Genomic DNA, 19,990 nt, shown 5'->3' on the forward strand with positions numbered 1-19,990 from the left:
AGTTCTGAAAATTTTCAAACACACACTTTATATTTTCAAATTCCTAAGATTTTTTTTGTACTTTCTAGAGTGTCTTGTGCAGGCAACACATACTTTGATTTTAAAATAAAAATTACCTTTTTCTAAAAAGAGTGGTTATTATTTAAATAAATATAAGTTTAAGTTAAATAACAAATCTTAAGAATTCAAAAATACGTATTATGCTTATGTGAGTATTTAAAAAAAATGCTTATGTTGAGATTTAGAATAATTGCATTATTGGAAAAACAGAGAATAATTAGCGTGCTTGGTGAATCACCCTGTTCATTAATTATCAACTGAGTTTAATGTATATTTAAATAATATGTAACGTCTAGATTTCTCGTTCACAAAAAATAATTAAAAATATCGAACGTTAAAATATAATGTCATACAATAATAACTATTTATGTTGAATAATATATCTTTTCAAAACAATAATATTATAATTACCCTTGGCGGTGCTAATGAGAAAGCGTTATTTTTTTGCGTTTTATTCAAATCACATTTTGTTGCTCGATAATCATACTTGGTTTTCAACATTTTATGATAATTTTACTTTCATCGCTACGACGACCGCGACGACCCGTTGATAATTTTTCAGACAGGTATGCGTTCCATTATACTATATTATATTATGTATTATATAGCACAGTACACTTTTGACGTGTGTGTGTGTGTCGATAATATTATAATATAAATATTATAAAAATATGTTGTGCCTTTAATATTTTTTTAATCGTTTAGTAGAACTGTTGACGTTTTTAAGTGTACACGAGTATTTAAGTAGGTATTGAAATATTTTAAATTAAATGTACAAGCCTGCGTGAGCTATGGTTTAAACGATTTAACGTCGACCGAGTTGAAACTTTGAATTTTTATGTAGAAAAAATCTAACTCGGTACGTACAAATAACGATATTGTCATACTTACCTATTGGTTCATACGTTGTTCAGGTTACGTGTATTATACTGGCCTTATAACCATACAACATATCGTATAGGTTTGCAAACGAGTACATTTTATACAATATATGCACCGTAGAAATAATGAAATATGTTTACATTCGTGTACCTATGTGTTAAAGCCAAGGACGTGCATTTGGTGCTTATAATATAATAATATGACGTACGGATATAATATAATAACATTATGTAACGTAATATTATATCGTTTAGCTCATACATCGAAATCGTAGTATAATTAGTGTTATATAGTATGATATTTTACAGGCGCATAGTCGTCACTTTAGTTGTTATTTTTATAAGGTCGTCGGTAACCTACACGATGTATGTTACTATATTATATTGCCGACGAATTTTACATTGACGATATACAATGTGTGTAGGTACTTATCGATTTAATGTTATCGATTTATTATAATTAATATAATGTGTTTTATAATATCTTATACTCGTATTTACCATGATAATAAAATGTATATTTCATTTGTATATATATATATTATCGTCGCTTCAGAGAATTTCCAATATTTCGTATCATTTTTGATTTTGATTTTGATTTTTTTTTTTTTTTTAATCTGCCGGGTTTCAGGTACTCCAGTAGAAGTTGGTGTCACCATGTACGTGCTGAGCATCAGCTCATTGTCTGAAGTGCAAATGGTACAATAAATATATATTTTTAAGCAAACTACATAATATAACATTGTTATGCATATCGGACCATTTATATTATAATGTGTTTATTTATTACTATTATATTAATTTTATTATTTTTTTTTTTTTTATAATTTAAACATTTTTAAGTAACTCAAATACACACTATCTATTATTATATTATATTATATTATCATCCTAGCTGAACTAGTTGCATCCAAACGAATATATTCTTAAACCATTAACCTCATCTAGTCTCATTATTGTTATTATTATTATTATGTTACAAACCATTTGAAACGCTTTGTTGTAATACATAAACGTTGGGTTTGAAGCACGTTGTAGACTGTCGTTTTTTCGTTATGATATATATGTATATATAGGTGTATACTATACATACATATATTGTAATGTAATAAAATTTGTCCCAGAAATTTCGTAATATATATACAAATATATGTATATAATATAATCTTACAAACCCAAACCGACAACGACAAGAGTATTAAAATGATATAGTATAAAACAAACTGTAATATAATCATCCAAACACGCTGCATTTGATAACGCAACAGGTTTTATTATTGTAGTGAGCTTTACGCGTAGCGTGTACTACTTAGACGTGTGCACACTAAAAATGGACAGAATAGAGTCGGATAATAGTGTATTTATATATTATACGATGTTTAACGGAATGGTTTATTTTAAGGCTATTCAGAAATGTCGTTTTGTCAATATCATGTGTTTGCGCGTTTATTGTCGTTAAAAATAATAAAGTATTCAAGTAAAACTATGGGGTAACATTCGAGGAACCATTGATATGGGAGGGGCGTCTCCTGCGTCACGTTATAGTTCGTAAAATTCAAAAAACGCTAAATTAACTTAAAAAAAAAAATGCTAACTTGTATCGGGCGGCAACCTTACAACAGCACTTTATCTCACTAAAATGCAGTTAAACGTACTCATATTGTGCGAGAACGCACTACGACGAGAAAAAACAACCATTGACCGACGCCGCGCCCGGACATGGAAACAATAATTATTGGCACCGAAACGCTAGTACTGTTATAGTGTGCTGTGGGTGTACTATTCAAATAACGATGATCGCGGACAAATGTCTACCAAGCGTTGCGTGTTGTATATATGCGTTCATACATTATCGACGTACCCACACATGCGCCACGTCGCATACCCGCGAGTAAATTTTGTACGCCGTTTCTCTGGATTTCCGCAGAATAAATTTTTTTCTTTTTTAACCGCCGTATCGATCTATTTCTAGGTTTCGGGCCACACGTACCTAGGTTAGGTTACCTATAGGTACATGACGTATAGTTTACCGCACGGCTGTCGGCGGCCGACCGAGAATTGCGGTGAAACGATATTTACGGAAAATCATTTGCGTTTTAGTACGTTTTTATGTAAATCCAGCGATGTTCGCGTCCATATATTATAAATAATATAATAACACGTGAGGTTTCTCGTGGGAATACCAATGAAGTTTAATGGTGGAATAGTGGTGCCGCCGCTTTTTACGGATCTCGTGTCTTCTGTAGCGCGAGAAACCCCAACTGACTACATAATAATAATATTATTAATAGCCGCATATAATATTTGTATGTATATAATATACAATATAATATATTGCAACGTGTACGATATTATATTATAAGGATCGTCGATTTTTTTTTTTGTATACTATTATTTTATATTTTTTACGCGCTCTGCACGTCGTATATAATAAACATGGAACACCAGCGATGTAATATGTTTAATTGGCTACACACTTATTTTCTATAACTAGTTAAACATTTACGCTTTTACACCATTTGAATAATAGGTATACTACACATTCGCACATTTTTACCAAAAAAAAAATAATAATAATAATAATAATACTCGGAATAATATTTTATTTCAAAGTATGCAATTAAAAACGTTTGTTATTTATTCAAAAGAGTTAACATTTTAAAAACAATAACGATTAAAAAATAAAAAATATAGTGAAAATGTTATTTTAAATGACTTAAAATGACACAATAAAATGATTTTAAAAAGTAAATATTTTTTATAAAATCAATTATATAATATCAGGGTTCAAAAATAGTATTAAGTTTTGTCAAGTATTTCTGGCAATTTCATTTTAACATCAGATTCTTAAAATGTATGCGTAACAAGTCAAACTAAAATTCCACATTGCATCCTATAGGGTCAAAATATAAATAAATATAATATATTTTAAAGCCATAAAAAATACGGTATGTTCATCTGAAAGCGATGCGGGTTTCTGTATAAAAATCGGAAGTAGTAGCGGTATCGTTCACCGTTCGCAAAGCATAAAGTTGTGTACAATATAATTTATAAGTGCAATGAATGGTTGTCAATAATAAAGAAAAAATACGTTAAAAGAATAATATCACCTCTTATAACGAGGCGAAGATTTAGCGATGGGAATTTCCGATGAAAACAAAAAATCGATCAAAACACAAACTAACCGGGAAAATATCACCAGAACGGAAATGGGCGTTATTATTTTTGTTTTTATTATTATTATATATGGTTATGCAACACTTTCCTCGGAAAAAATCGTTTTTATAAACGTTTTCATTTTTAGGATTGTACATATAATGATATGTTATACTTATAATATTATAAACACGCGTATGATGTATATAATATTGTAGTTTTTTTTCCCGGGAATTTACCGCTAAAAGTGAACGACTTTTTTCAGACAACGTTTTACATCTGCTGTCTAAAATATGCCATTTTTTCGTATCGTCCAAAAGACGGACGTAGGTACCCTATGATATTATGTTCGGACGAGGATGGCTTTGCATTATTGAACACGGCCGACTGTTTGGTATTCATGGGCTGTACGGCGGCTGCGTTGGTCTGTGCCGTTATTACAATGGAAACCTGCGCGCGACGTATATATATATTATTACGATTACAATATAAACATATTATGCATATATATTTATGTGATGTACAGGGTGACACACTTCAGCCTCCTTCCGGTCGATTTTCGCGTCCAGGCGTTTCATCTTGTCCGGGTCAATAGCCGTTTTTCTCAATTCAATGTTTTCGTAACGATATTTCGAAAAATCTTTATTTTATCAATTGGCTTTGTCCGTTTGCGCGTTTATTTTTTCCCGATGTTTTTCGACCGACATGATATTATATGTGCAACAACCATAATGGTTTTGCCGTAAACCAGTCTTCATGATATATTATACGGTAGTCGTTCCGAGACGGAGGCATTTTATTAATACATATGGGCGGGTATCGTTCGGAAACTCTGGTGGTTTGTGTGTTGTTATCATACACCCTAAAATAATGTCTTGGTAACTGGTCCATCCGACGGTCTAACTAGTTAATTACGATGTAAAAATAACTGATGAAAAACTATTTACCATAATCAGGTCAACTCGCGGTTAATAAGTACAGACGACGACGTAGTCAAAACGCCGCGGGGAAATAAACAGACTTTACTAGTAGGTACATTATTATTATTTTATATAATACACGTCCTAAGTGCGGCGATGGCGGTTTTTGTCGTTTCATAATTAAAAAAAAAATAAAAACGGGTTCTGATCGTTTTTTCACTCTTTTGAAAATATATAATAACGACACTCGCGGTTGAGTGTTGAATAACAGTCGTGTATATGTATATATATATATAGGTATTCATATATCGTAATAAATATTAAAATATACGTTTTTTTATTTTTAATTTATTTTCTCATTTAAAACTTATTGTCGTAAGTCGTAGGTATAACAACGAGCCACTGCGGCACTCCTCTGTAACTACGTGTAATAACGAGTCAAAGACGTATGTAATGTACAGGTGCCATATACCCGTGGCATACAGCTACAGACGCCTTTGTCTGACGGTCATGTGTTTTTTTATACCCCCTTATAATCGCGTTACCAGCACAAAACGATCGGTTTTATGCGCGCTCACGACTCATAAAATCTATCGGGTTAATTTCACGAGGTTTTGTGTTTTTTTTTTTATTATTATTATTATTATTCCATTGTATGCGTTTCTCTAAAGCACAGAAATATTATTAAATTTTTATGTTCATACCATATTATTACTTTATATAGTGCGATGAATAGTCTGATAAAGTCGTTTTTGTCCCGTCATCTAAGCAATTTATTTATAATATAAAAAGAAGAAGATTCGCCGATTATGTTAACCTTTATTTTTACTTTTAATAATAAATTTATTCAAATTCTGGATTCCGAAAATGTTGATTAATTCAAAATCAAGTATTCTTGGGTACTTTTTCTGCGTGAATATCAAGATACTATTTTTTTGGTTGAGTTTTTCAGCGATTTTCGATGATCGAATACTTCATATTTTTACTATGAGCATCCTACAGCCATTATCGTTTTAGTTTTCGTAGTCGTCTGACAGTCGTAATTGCATTGAACAATGAACAATAACATTAGTGTATACTGACGCAACAATATACCTATTCTTCCTAAGCCAGATCAGACGTACGATATTGGCCTGTAATATTGATATTATTAATCATTCGATTTTATTAATTCAATCTGTAATATAAGTCGTAGTATGACGAAAATCAATCACCATATTTTTATTTTTCTGAAATCGTATAAGCAAAATATCAGACAATATGGTTTATTTGGTCCGATTATTTATTTCGATTAATTATTAGTATCAATATACGGTTACTCGACTTCAAACAATTGAACTTTTTATTAAATGTACTATACACGATGGCGAACAGTGCCGAAGGCAGAAAAATAATATAATATTTTAAATACTTATTATTATTCATCATTAATATATTAATATAATACACAATGTTAGATGATTACTCGCTAAGTCCGGAGAACTGGTTCGATATTAATTTTACCATCAGCTTTCAGTCAAAAACACCATATTATTCGTTTTCGCCGACGATTATATCATAATAACAATATATTTCATAAGTGTTAACTATCCCGTTTGCAATGTTTCGTATCACCCGTTATTTTATGTTGTTACGTTTGCTAAGTTCGGTGGAACTTATTATTATTAATCAGTCGTCGCCGAGCACGTCCTTATTCGATTATAATACAAACGTTTTTAAAACACATTTGTACCAAAACACGACACAGTATATCGCAAACTCGAAATCGTACGATACAAACATATTTTAAATTCAACATAATCATATAGGATAATATTTCAAGTTTAGTACCTATTGCAGTAAGCAACTAACGTGGAGTTTTTGTGAAGTATAAATTAGTTTCCGGTTCCGGTTACCGATAATTTTTTAGTCGTTTTTGGACCGCGACGGAAAATAATGTGCTTTTATCTAAGACAATCATAGCGTCAGTTGATCATTTTTGGAACAATTTCGCATATATTATTATGTAATAACATATATTATGCAATGTACTCCGTATAAACGCACAACGACCCGGGTGGGCCCCTGGTGCAACGTTTTGGGAAAATGGCGAAAAACATTAATCAACGTTTCATCGTACTATTACACACGTCGTATATATTATAATGTTATATATCATGCCTTCCGTAACGAATATGAAGCCGTTCGTTATAACAATAATAGTAATAATAATAATAATAATAATATAATATACTGTCGTGAGTCGTATATTTATAAATAGGTATACATAACAATATATTATATGTGTATAAATCCGTGTTGAAGACGATGGACCCCGCCGTCGATTCTATAATAATATGTGTGGTTCGTCGTATTATACATGTTTTGTATTTTCAACTGTGGTTGCGGTATAATTACTTTATTTATTTATTTATATCAATGATATAACACACAATCGTCTTGATTTGGATAATTTTCAAGATTTTGTAGAATTCTAAGAACGAGTATTATCGTTTATTATAATACAATCCTACGTGGACGTTTTTTTATTATTTCGGTTATGAAAGTTAAAAATAATATAGTGTTATATTGTAAAAATGTTTGTCTCATTTTAAATATAGTCGTTCGTAAATCGTGATGGGAAGCAACCGGAAATGAAAAACTAAACGAATCAGATTCATACCACGAATTTTTCGTATTCGTTAAAGTTTCAGACCAAAAAAAAAAAAAAAAAAACCAAAACGTTATTGGTTTCATTCTATAAAAACAAATAAATTAGGTGGCTCTTACATAAATACGCATACGCAGGGTGATTATTTTATCAGTTAACAAAATTATAATAATAACAATAAATTTCTCTTGGAAAAAATGCACACTAACAAACTATGTTTGCGCGTCAACGGGATCGACAAGAAAAAGAAATGGTTATCTTCATTATTTTTTTATAGCAAAGAATTTATTAAAATTTTGATATTTAGATCTTTTGAGTATACTTAAGGACTACATTCTTAATTATTCAGATTTATATGTATTAAAAACTCTTTTAGTGTACAAAAATTTAAATTTCGAATGACAGATAACTATAATATAAATTATAATATTACAATAAATGATCTATTTTTTTTTTTATTGAAATTTAATTTTTCAATGTACCCAAAGCTTATCGTTAGTATACGCGTTAAGGTCTTGAATAGTCTATTCGCGTTGAATACGAACAGTTATCATTTCAACAACTGCTAAAAAAAAGAATCCCTTTGGTACCTTTCTATCTATACACATTCGTATCGTAGTGATCAAGAACACGAGTGAAATTAAATATTGTTTTTGCTCTTCTTTAAAACGTACCTATACACATAATACGATATATTATTCATAAAATCATAAAACGCTGCGAAGTGACTTATTTATACCTTTAAACTTTCAATAACGGTACGCCCATAGTATTATACATATAAATATAATATTGCTAACAATATTATAACGTCTTCGTATTAATCGCAAACCTATATAATAATTATAGCATAGGGTTTGTGAGTTTATTACTTTGCGTTATTAAAATGTCGCACTTTTTTCACTCGTTCTGTTCACGCTATCGTAAGCGCTGAACTTGTTAGTAACATATTGGTATTTTGTAATTAAAATATCACGACGTTCACTTTTGAGTGTTACATTAACGAACCATGATATAAAACATAAATAGTTTTATTATAAATTAATCAAATCGTTTAAATTGAATAATCGTTTAAAATGTACGTATCAGAGGTTTACCTAATTGGCCAGGTTAGGTTTATAATATAACATAACTAAAAGCACGAATTTTAGTTTGAAATCAAAATTCGATAATAGTTTTGTCGGCAAATAATAATATTATAATACCATACCGGTGACAAAAACACGATGGGCCAAAACAAAACGTTCGGTTTCACTTACGTTACACACTTTCCGAGTAAAAAATGTTGAATAAAGAATTGTAATTATCTAGTGTTTAACATTAATATTTACCTTGCAATTGTCCTGTATGTACGCGTGTATCTCTTGATGAATGTAATAATATTTTTATAACGTATCCGAATTTCTTCCCCCGGCAAAATTAATTAAATCTGTTTCGCGGTAGGGTAGTTAAAGCAATGTGATAAAATAATTTCATAACATTTATATTATTTACAAGCGTGTAATATTTGATTTAGTATGTGTTTTATGTTTCACATTACTCACAAAGTTACGTTGCAACGGCGTCAGAGTAAGTAAGTAGAGGAGATCGCGATGGAGAGATTGGAGAAAGAAAATATTATGAAAATCCTACGGTGAATTCGAGCGTTAATAACTGGTTGTTTCGATAGTGAGGGTGGTGGCGAAAAAAAAACCGTAAACAAAAAAACTTGTTGTCCACGTGCGTAAATTTTTCCGTCAGACTTGTTCACACACGCTCCCTTTGCGACGGCCCAACAAGTCAGCGTAAAACTAAAACGAATCATTGAGCACCATCGTATACGGTGTATAATTAACCAAACCTGTTTTCCCCGATTTTAATAGTTTATAATGAATTTATTTAAAATTGTATTTGATTAGAATTTTTAATTACATAGATAATTTGAAACTATAGAAATTTCTACTATTATTGCTACTGTGTATCTCGTAGTGATACAAACTTCTGTTGTAAAAATATGAGCCCTATATTTTACTGTACGCGATTAAGTAAAAACCGTTTTATATATATTATTTAAAATTTGAACCAAGTATCTCAGTTATTAAAATATTTATACAATCATAAGAATAATTATTCTTTAAAATGGCTTTAAAATAATATATTATATTTATAATATTGGATCTGATATTTATTAAATTAAATTATAAATGTTGATAAATTAATATCAATTAATACAATTTTCAAATCACCATTAGTGCCTATGTTTATATTTTAAACCCATTATTATTATCATTATCATTATTATTACAGACGCATAACATTAAAAAACTCAAAATCTATGCGTTTGAAATTTGACTTTTTTCCCCGAAAATTATTTACTTAATATTTTATAGTAGAAAAAAAAGTTCTCATTAAATTAAAAAAAAAACAGAAGTTTGTGTCTTTATATGATACCACCTACAACAATAGATTTTAGATATATTTAAAAGTTTCGAAACTAAGATTTGAATTATTGAAGAAAAATGGGATGACCATATTGGTAAAGCTTTCTGAAATAAATTAAACAATTGCACTGTTTAAATTTTCGGGATCGATGCACTTATAATAATTATGAACGAACGCGAAAAATAATAATTTAATCATTAATTGAAAAACTACGGTCTGAGATCGACGACAATAAAACACGCTGTTACAATAATATGATATAGACGGCTGCTATTTTTCAAAAGCTTGCTAAATGTTTAGTCGATTCAAACTTTTCAATCACCTTGGCTCGTGAACATTCTCATTTTTTTTTCAGAATTTAATAGATGTTTTTGCTTTCAACCGAAAACACGGTGCTTATGAAGAAATATGTATTTACTAAATTATTTTCCAAGACTCAATACTTAATATTATTACATTTTTACTTTTGATTTTATTATAATATGAATTATTTTAATTGTGGTTGTATTCATACCAGACTTCAATTAAAGATGTCTAATACAGTACTTCAATGCTTTTAAAATAGGACTACAAATGTATTCTCTAAGATACCCCAAATATCCCTTATTCTAGTCTCTATAAGGGTATATAATAAAACAATGTGATCGCATTTTTCACGTACGTTGCAAAACATTTTTTTTTTTATATATTATTATATGTATATAATATATTACGTTTCCTATATTCTGCTCTATATTATATGAACCATAGTTTTCCATAGCACAAAGGTTTAAAACAAAGATTAGGTTAACCATATTTCAAAGGCAATTTAAATGTAGACTTAGAGTTACTTATCTGGTATTAAATAATTTACTTTAAATATTGTTGATGTCTCATTAAATGGTTTTTGCAAAAGCTTAAGAGGATTGCAATTTCCTATTGTTTTGTATATAATCAATAATTAAATAAATATGTATATATTTTATAGAAAAATCAATCTAAACGATATACAATTCTTCTGGTTTGATTGTTGGTCGGTGAGTGTATGAGGGAAAAAGAGAAATGAATGGGGATTAAACCCAAATCAGTGTATAATATCATTGTATTCCCTATTCAAAGATACTAATTTATAGTTTGTGAAAATATTTCAAAATTCAATCCTATAAGAACCAATAACAATTTACAGTAAAAATTGTTTATGATTAAATTTAAAAGACTAGAAAAATAGGCAATAATAACCGATATGCATAACAACCAAAATTAAAAAATATATATATATATGTGTATTAAAAACCATAAACATTCTATTACATTTTAATCCTAATTATTTACATTATTAAATATAAAGCACATTCTTATAACCAATTGAAAAAAATTCCTCTATTTTGTTTATATCAATACATTGTTGTTATATAAAAATCTTGTTATATTTATGTTTAAAATTTATCAAATTTGTTTTTGAAGTCATATATTTTAGTCAAATAATTTGACAATGATTATTAATTGGTTATTTACTTTTATAACGTAGATACAATATTTGTCTAAGTTCGCCAATAATTAATATCATAACAACTAATAACAATTAGGATATATTAATAACATAGAAGTTTTGCAGAAATCTTTGTTTTTAGGTTTTAAATCCAGAATTTCACTAAAACCAATGTAATTTTAATCTATTTCTTCTGTTAAATTGTATACCTACAGTTTGTAATTTAAGTGCGAGGAAGAAATATAATCTATGGGTTTGTGCATATACTGGAATCAACGGATCTTAAAAATGTTGATATCATGAGGGGAGGGGGGGAACTCAACGTCGAGTCTTAATCTGCGCTCTTTTATAAATATATCGTTTTTAGTCCGAGTTGATAGTATTGAGTGTAGAGTTTTCTCTCGGTAATATTCTGATTTTTAAACGATAAGAAACAGAAAAACCTATGTCAGAATTTTTTTTTTTCATGACAATACGCGCTTATTCTACCGACATTTTACAGTAGCAGTATATATAATATGTGCTCAATAATACTAATACTATAATATTGGATAAGCCTTAAAAATTATCTTTTCGATTTCTGCTGCTGACGACGATGGCTATAATGATGTCCAACTTGTGGAATTCTGAACAGACGTAAAAAACTTAACTCCGATCATATGTATCATATCACGTACATACGTTTTTAGTTTGAATACAAGTATAACTTTATATATATATAAATATATAATATTTATATACAATATACATACATGAATTGTTATATTGTATATTATATTATGTATGTGTGGATCGTATTAATATGTCACGTTCAGTAGTCGATCCGTTCGCAACTGAATCTGATGATTTTATTCAAAAATTTCAAATAAAAAAAAAATTTAATGTATTGATATTTAAAATACGACATTTAACCTTTTAGGTTGATTATGTTTGTCAACGGGATCAGAGGGGAATAAAGGTAAAAATATGAGATTTGTAATTCTAAACGATACAAATATTAAACGAAATTCTTTGTTGTTTTAATCTTTTTTCGTTTCGTTTTTGTTTTTTTTGTTTTTTTTTTTTTTTAATCATACTATATTGAAATTGTAAATCCATTAATATTATAATACATAGAAAAATAAACCCTTTTATGTATACTTGTGGAATAGTCATACATAATTAGTATTGACGTTTTAACCTATCATTGCAGGTCCCCCAGTAGAGGTCGGAGTCACCATGTATGTTCTCAGTATAAGCTCCGTGTCCGAAGTACTCATGGTACAAATAACCTAATAATAATAATAAAATATTTTTTTTTGTTTTAAAACGTTTTTGTTATTTTTAAATTTTTGACATTAATCATATGATACGAAATAATATGATTTTTTATTTTTAAGAGTGTTTCTATATTCATATAATATATTATGTTGTATTAATCGATATTATAATATGTCTTAAATATAATATTAATATCTATGTATTATATTATATATTATGTAATACGCATACATATTTAAAGATTTACATAATATTATGTGTATGCTATATATACGTGTACTGGCTGATCGGAATTTCATGACAGCAATTTTCTAATGGAAACATGCAAAATTGAAAATCGTAAAAATATAAATATAATAATATCATATTAATCAAAAGTAATGAAACTTGTAAAAACTTAAAAAAAAAAAATCCTGATTTTCTTAAGTCAAAAATATGTATTATTGGTTCTTAGCTGGTTATACATAGTTTAATTAATCTAACCTAACCAGACGAGTTTAAAAAAAAAAAAATCTTTTAAATAATTATTTTATTTATCATACCTAACGCTTTAATCAAATTATAATAATATATTATTCTCCATTTCGAATATCCATGTACAAGAACATTGCTGGAACACGAAATCTTGATGACAGTGTATACATATGTATATATATATATACACGGGCGTATAATACTATCATTGTTTTTTAATTGTTTTATTATTTTGTGTTTCAATAATACGTCCGTTTGAACAGACGCTTTCTTTTGCTTATTGTTTTGTTTCGAAACATAATGTTTGAACGACTCGTGGAAACATGAAACAATATAATATTATATTTTATTTACAATGTCGATTTTTTTTAGCGAGCCAATTTTACCGTTATTATTGACTATATAATTATTTAAGTAATGATTCGTCATAACTAAAACTCGCTACGAAAACTATGAAAGGAACCAAATGACGTTCCCTGCATGCAATTCTGCTGCTTGACAATTGCGGTGTCTATTTACATACCTACCCATCTGCGTCATTATAATATGCGTACGGCGTTTTGTTATTATCTGATAAAATGTGTAAATCTATGTGTCCACTACGCAAATAATAAATACCATCATATTGTCATAATATGCTGTACAGTAGTCGAAGTGGATAAAAAAAAAGTTGGAAGGATGATTACTTACAACCATTTAGGCTATTATTTGTGCCCTATGATCACTGTCGAATCAAAATGATATTACAATATGCAGTCGTAGCAATATATTTATGTTTCGTTGCATTGAAAAAAAAAAAAAAATCGATGATCAATGACAGTATATATTACTGGCGAAGAAAATGTTTGACCGGCGCGTGATACTGTATATATTATTATCGTTGTACGACTGCAGTGGTGTGACTTCAAATCAGTACATTAATTATTTAATTAATATGAACGAATGGAAAACTAACAAATTATTATGACTATCAAATTAATAATTTAGTTCGACCGGCGACTACGCATACTTGAGCTGCAAAAGGGTAGAAGTTTAGATAGCACAAACGTGATTTGTGTTGATTTAATACATATTTATATTACTTAGTCAATTATCTTTTGTCATATTTTTTTTTATATATCAGTATATCCATTAGCGTGCAAGAATCGTGACTAGGAAATTTGTCTATTCATCAATGGTAATAATATATTCCTAAGAAAACTGACCAATTTGGGGGTTGCCGATGTTTGTCTAACAATCAAACTGCACATTAAAATAGTGTCAAGGTCTCGAAACTCGTTAAGTTTAATTCAAAATGTCTGTCACGTCTTGAGGAGGAGAGATCGAATTGAATGACATCATGACGAGAGTTTTCGTATAATATTTAACTTACAGGTAATATTATGAGATAGAAAATCGGTCACAAAAATAATTACAATATAATATATAATATTATGTTATACAACACGCGTGTAATGAAATCAAAACGCGTGTCACCGTATGTAAATATAATACTTACGATAGTTTTCCGCTGAAATATCCGAACGATTTGTTTTTGTTCCGTAGAATGGCATTTAACACGACTCCGTGACAAAAACCCTGACTTGTATAATTATTTACTCTCCTCTATAATACTATGCAAACGGTCTCCGTAACGTACATTATTAAATCGTTTCCAAAGAACCGAATGATCGCCGTCACTGGACCTAATCTTAAAACAATAATATACGAACGGACACGTCACAAAAACTGGCGTGGTGATCGTGTTAAAATCGTATTCGGATCGTCGACGATTTTGTATGGACCGAAATTCTACACGTCCTAATTTATTATTAACAGCAACCCTTAATCTTTCTTAGAACTTTTTTTCAAAGACAATTTCGTTTGGTACCTAATTATTATACTCACGCGTGAACGAGACAATAACTCTGCCTGTATATTGCCGTTATTTAAAATTTGGAGATTTCACACTATGGGCATGTTTAAAAAATAAATTCAATCTATAACCGGGTGGAGGGTGGTGGAAAAATGTATATTGTTAAATTTACTCTAAACTCCGGTATAATGGTCTTTTACACGATTATTTGAAACATGTTTACCTGATGCTATAGATTCTTACTCTTTCTTCGCACGTCATCTCTCGTCAAAACAAAACTACTGATACGCGGCAGTCGCGGGAAATGGCTCGCACCATATTATATTTTTGTATCGTCCCGTTCGATGTTCCGAAAAAAGCACCAATGATATATAACACGGTGTATATATATATATTCTTATTGTTATTGTCATAATATGTATGCAGTATATATTATAATATACATGTGCATTTGTAGGGTTTTTTTATTATTATTATTAGTTTCTTTTGTCGCAATATTTTCTCGAGTCTCATTATTATTGCGCTGTCGAAAAGCTTACCAGCACGGAAATATCACACGCGAGACGGACTCACGGCGCCTAAGACACAATGCAACAACACACGATATTGTTATACGGCAATAATAATAATAATAATATTGCATTACGGCGTGATTTATAATATATATATATTATACACAGTAGTCGCAAACGGCAAACGTCATGCTATATTATCTGCGATCACATCACACGCCGCAGTATAGTACATTGTGTACACGTATAACGGCTCTTTTATGGGTCCAATAACGATGTTATGCATCATAATAATAATATCGTTATTATAATTTTATTTATAACAACGTCGTGCATCACGTCGCAATGCTCCGACACGATTTGTCGGGACGCGAAGACCCGCAGCCGAGACCGCAGCGATCTCCGCCGTCGGAATCCTCTCAGGTGTACTTTTTTATTCGCGCGCTATGCTATTTATACATTCGGTATTATATTATTATGTTCAAAGCTGTAGTGTGTCGTACGCGAAACGTGTCGATCGAGTTTCGTCGTCGATCAGATGAGCGCGAGAGACGTGTTACACGATATTATGACGTCTAGCGCGTTTATATTATGTACACACAGGTAATGAGTAAAGAGACGCTCGTGAGTGATGTTTCTTTCTGTTATTCATATTTTTTTCCCTCAGCTCTTAACCCCCGATTCAAGGTCGTGTTTGTACACCGAATAAACGTGCCACCGACGACCGAGTGTCAAAAAACACAAACACCCTTCACTCGAGTTGTTCTATATAATGTGCGTGTGTAATGTACACCGGCTTTGCGTTTGTATAATATTATATTTGCGAGTGTTGGTTTCTAGCGAGACTCTATATTATAATACATCGCACAAGCTTATAAAAGTGACATCGACGTCAATAAGCGAAAGTCTCGGGCACCATGATTTTTGTCATTCGTATTATAAGTATTTTATTGTAATTGCAAGGGTGGGCATATAACCTAATTTTAAAATCTCGTCGGAGTTAAGTTTAAAATAGCAAAATTTAAGTCGATTAACCAAACATGACAATTAAACTAATTTTCTAATTAATTACTTACATATCATAGTTAGAAAAAAACTTGTTGGGCTGAAAGTTACATTTAAAAAAATATAATGTAACGCAGTATAACTTAGTTAAAAGAAACTTCATTATTCAACTTAAATTTAGTTTTATAAATTGTTATTTTCCATTTTTGCTTACGCATATAAACTTATCGAATTAACGACCTACACGGAAAGTAATATTTTAATAATACTTCAGTTATTGCGTACAATATTATTAAAAATAACCGTAGCCGACCGTTTTCCATCGATATAATATTTTACTTTTGTCATTATTGCCGCAATACTGATAACAATTCGCATCTATACAGAACGTTAAGATTTAACACCTCAATACAGCGTGGTGATTGAGATATTCCATAATCTATTAAAAATATAAATGTTTGATCAACTTGAAAGCCAGTGTAAAGGGAAAATAGTTAAATTATTTTAATATTAAACGAACATTAAATACAATTTAATAATTTATAATTAAAATAAGCATTTATTTCAAATTTTAAAGATTCAGGTAAATGAGTAATATTGGAATCTAACAATTTTAGTTCATTGCATTTAATTGTACGTCGTGTAATATCGGTAATGTATTTTAGTTAGAAATGATTAAGTAAAGTTCGTCAGCGAGACTGACCTCAAACTTATTTTTTTTTTATCATTTCATCATTGTCTAGTCCGCCATTTCTAGTTGCGGTACCTTTATAATTATATATACAAGTTTCAATTCGAAATCCTTCCTAACACAATATTTTATGTAAAAATACTTTACAAACACGAAAAACCTACCGATAAAGAAACCGTGACCGTCTGACGTTAAAAAAAATGTATACCTTTGATTGCACGATCGAAAAAGGATGCACATCTATTATAATATAGGTACAATATAATTATATATTTTATACCGAGAAACGTGACAAACCGTAATCAAATAGACGTATAGTAGATTAACGCAAATAATACTATACGCATTCGATAAACTATTAGACTTAAATATTAATACCTAAATCGTAGACGACAATATAAGCCGACTCCATTAAAAACCATTATACATTTTATTAAATAAAACCTGGTATAATATGTACCTATATATTAGGTCGTGTTAAGTAGGATTAACGGCTACGTCACCTGTCGTGTAGTATATGCCTTTTATCGAATGCTGATTGATTTCTGTAGTAATGATATCATTTACACTAACCACGATCTACTGAGAAATTTCCAGAATTGGGCCGTGCTTAACTCTGAGATACTACGACACGACAGACCACGTAGCTGTGAACTCAGCAGTAACTGTAATATATAATTTTTCATAATATCTACAAGAAACTTTCCCCCATTTTTCATGTTGACCGTGATTTTTGTGATGCGTTAGGAAGTTTTACAGTAGTATGTTTAAAATCAGACGTATAATATCTCTTAAATTCTTACGTTTTCTATTCCACCAATTATACCAATAGATCGCTCAATATTTACAGTTCGACAACTCTGAAACACCTACATTTATAGAACGTAAAATGTGTTATAATATTAAAATAATAAAATTGTGTACATAAACGAACATGATTTTGTCACGAACAATCGGTAGGTATATTATTGTTATTATGGACGTAGAGTAGCCCGCTCGTGGACCAAGTCGGCGATTCCAATGAGTGCACAGTCACAGATTTGAACACATGCGTCATCTCTATCTAGGCAGGCAACCGTACACCCCCTCTCAAACATAACCTAAGTATACGGTTGTCTAAATAAAAACTCTCAGAAAAATAATAATTAAAAATTATAATAATGAACACTGTCTAAACGTTCATTAATTTAGGTGCATTTAATACAATAGACAATTTGTTTAATTTATGCGGAATAGCAGAAAATATAACGATACACAGTAAAACTATACCTATGTATATCATATTAAATGATGAAATAGCATGTTTTGATGCATGACGTAGATTGCATTTAATACACGCCACGGTTTTTCGCGTCAAAGCATGATGTCGAAAAAATTAACACAATAAGTGAAAACTAAAAAAAATCGTTTCAATCTGCGGGAAGTATACGATAATACGTATAAAATATTATTAAATAAGGTGATTCTTTTGTCGTTTTTATATCTTAGAAAATACGAGGGGTTTTTAGATTTTAAGCTATAAGGATAAATTATACTGATCGACGAAGAAAATGTCGAATGATATAACATCACGTCCTTAAACGCTTAAAAAATAAATAATTGATTTGAAAAAAAATTCTTCGTGTATGCTCTAAGATATATTGGTTCGTTTACGACGAGAGCATCACCACGCATAAAATGTATATACACACATACTTATGCATAATAATATACGATATTATTCCTACGAAAGACCTTAGCGTGTGCATTTTAAATCTTAGCCCTGTTGCATGTATTACCTATTTATTATACTTGTATTTTACATTGTTATCATTGTTATTATTATCATTATTATTATATTATTAATTATTATTATTATTATTATTATTATTATTATACTTGATCTCACAGTAATATTTGTTCACTTATATAGTATAACCATAATATAATATTATTATTACGAACGAAAATATTAGTTACGTATAATTATCATTACGTTCTATATAATATTATATATTAATATATAATATATTATACAATAATATTATAGTAGTAATAAATACTATATTTTTGGATACATTCAAACGTCTTAGTGAAATTTCTGCGTACGATTCGATTTTGAAAAAATGAATTTCTTTTCCTACATAAATATTACTTTGAACTTTGGACGGCGAATTAAAAAAACCAACGTCAACGTAGAGCACAAAGATACACACCTATACGCGTATTTCGCCATTGATGAGTACAAATGCAATTAATATGATTAGCGAATGTCTTGTCGTTCTGTGAACTTTCCAACACTTTATTACCGTTCGTTAATTGATATAATAATATCATCATTATGATTATCATTAATAATATTTGTGGTGACATTGCTACACGATGTCACGTGTGTGAGTTTATATTTAATATATAATGTTTTTAAAAAGTTTTAATATCGTGTATTCAATTTTTCTATCCATTATAATTCAACAATAATAAAACAATAATTGAAATTTTTCGTTAAAGACGAGTAAAATTTGAGTCTAAATCTTCGAAGCATCAGCATGCTAATCCTTTTGGTGACCAGCTGTTCAAGAACCATTCGCGATCTCCTAAGACGTTTGATCGTATCCGGTCCGGTCGACCAATGGCTTAGACGATCGTAGATCGTAGTTT

The 19,990-nt window shown here is 29.8% G+C and overlaps 1 protein-coding gene across 1 annotated transcript in view; it reads left to right on the forward strand.

Annotated features, from left to right (window-relative positions):
- LOC113551022 (gamma-aminobutyric acid receptor subunit beta-like) overlaps window positions 1-19,990 on the forward strand; it is a 43,574-nt gene that overhangs the window by 17,597 nt on the left and 5,987 nt on the right. Inside the window, 1 exon segment of the mRNA XM_026953016.1 lies at window positions 1,573-1,640. Within this exon segment, the coding sequence (XP_026808817.1) occupies window positions 1,573-1,640 (68 nt within the window).

This window comes from Rhopalosiphum maidis, chromosome 2 (assembly GCF_003676215.2).
Source record: "Rhopalosiphum maidis isolate BTI-1 chromosome 2, ASM367621v3, whole genome shotgun sequence".
Lineage (NCBI taxonomy): Eukaryota > Metazoa > Arthropoda > Insecta > Hemiptera > Aphididae > Rhopalosiphum > Rhopalosiphum maidis.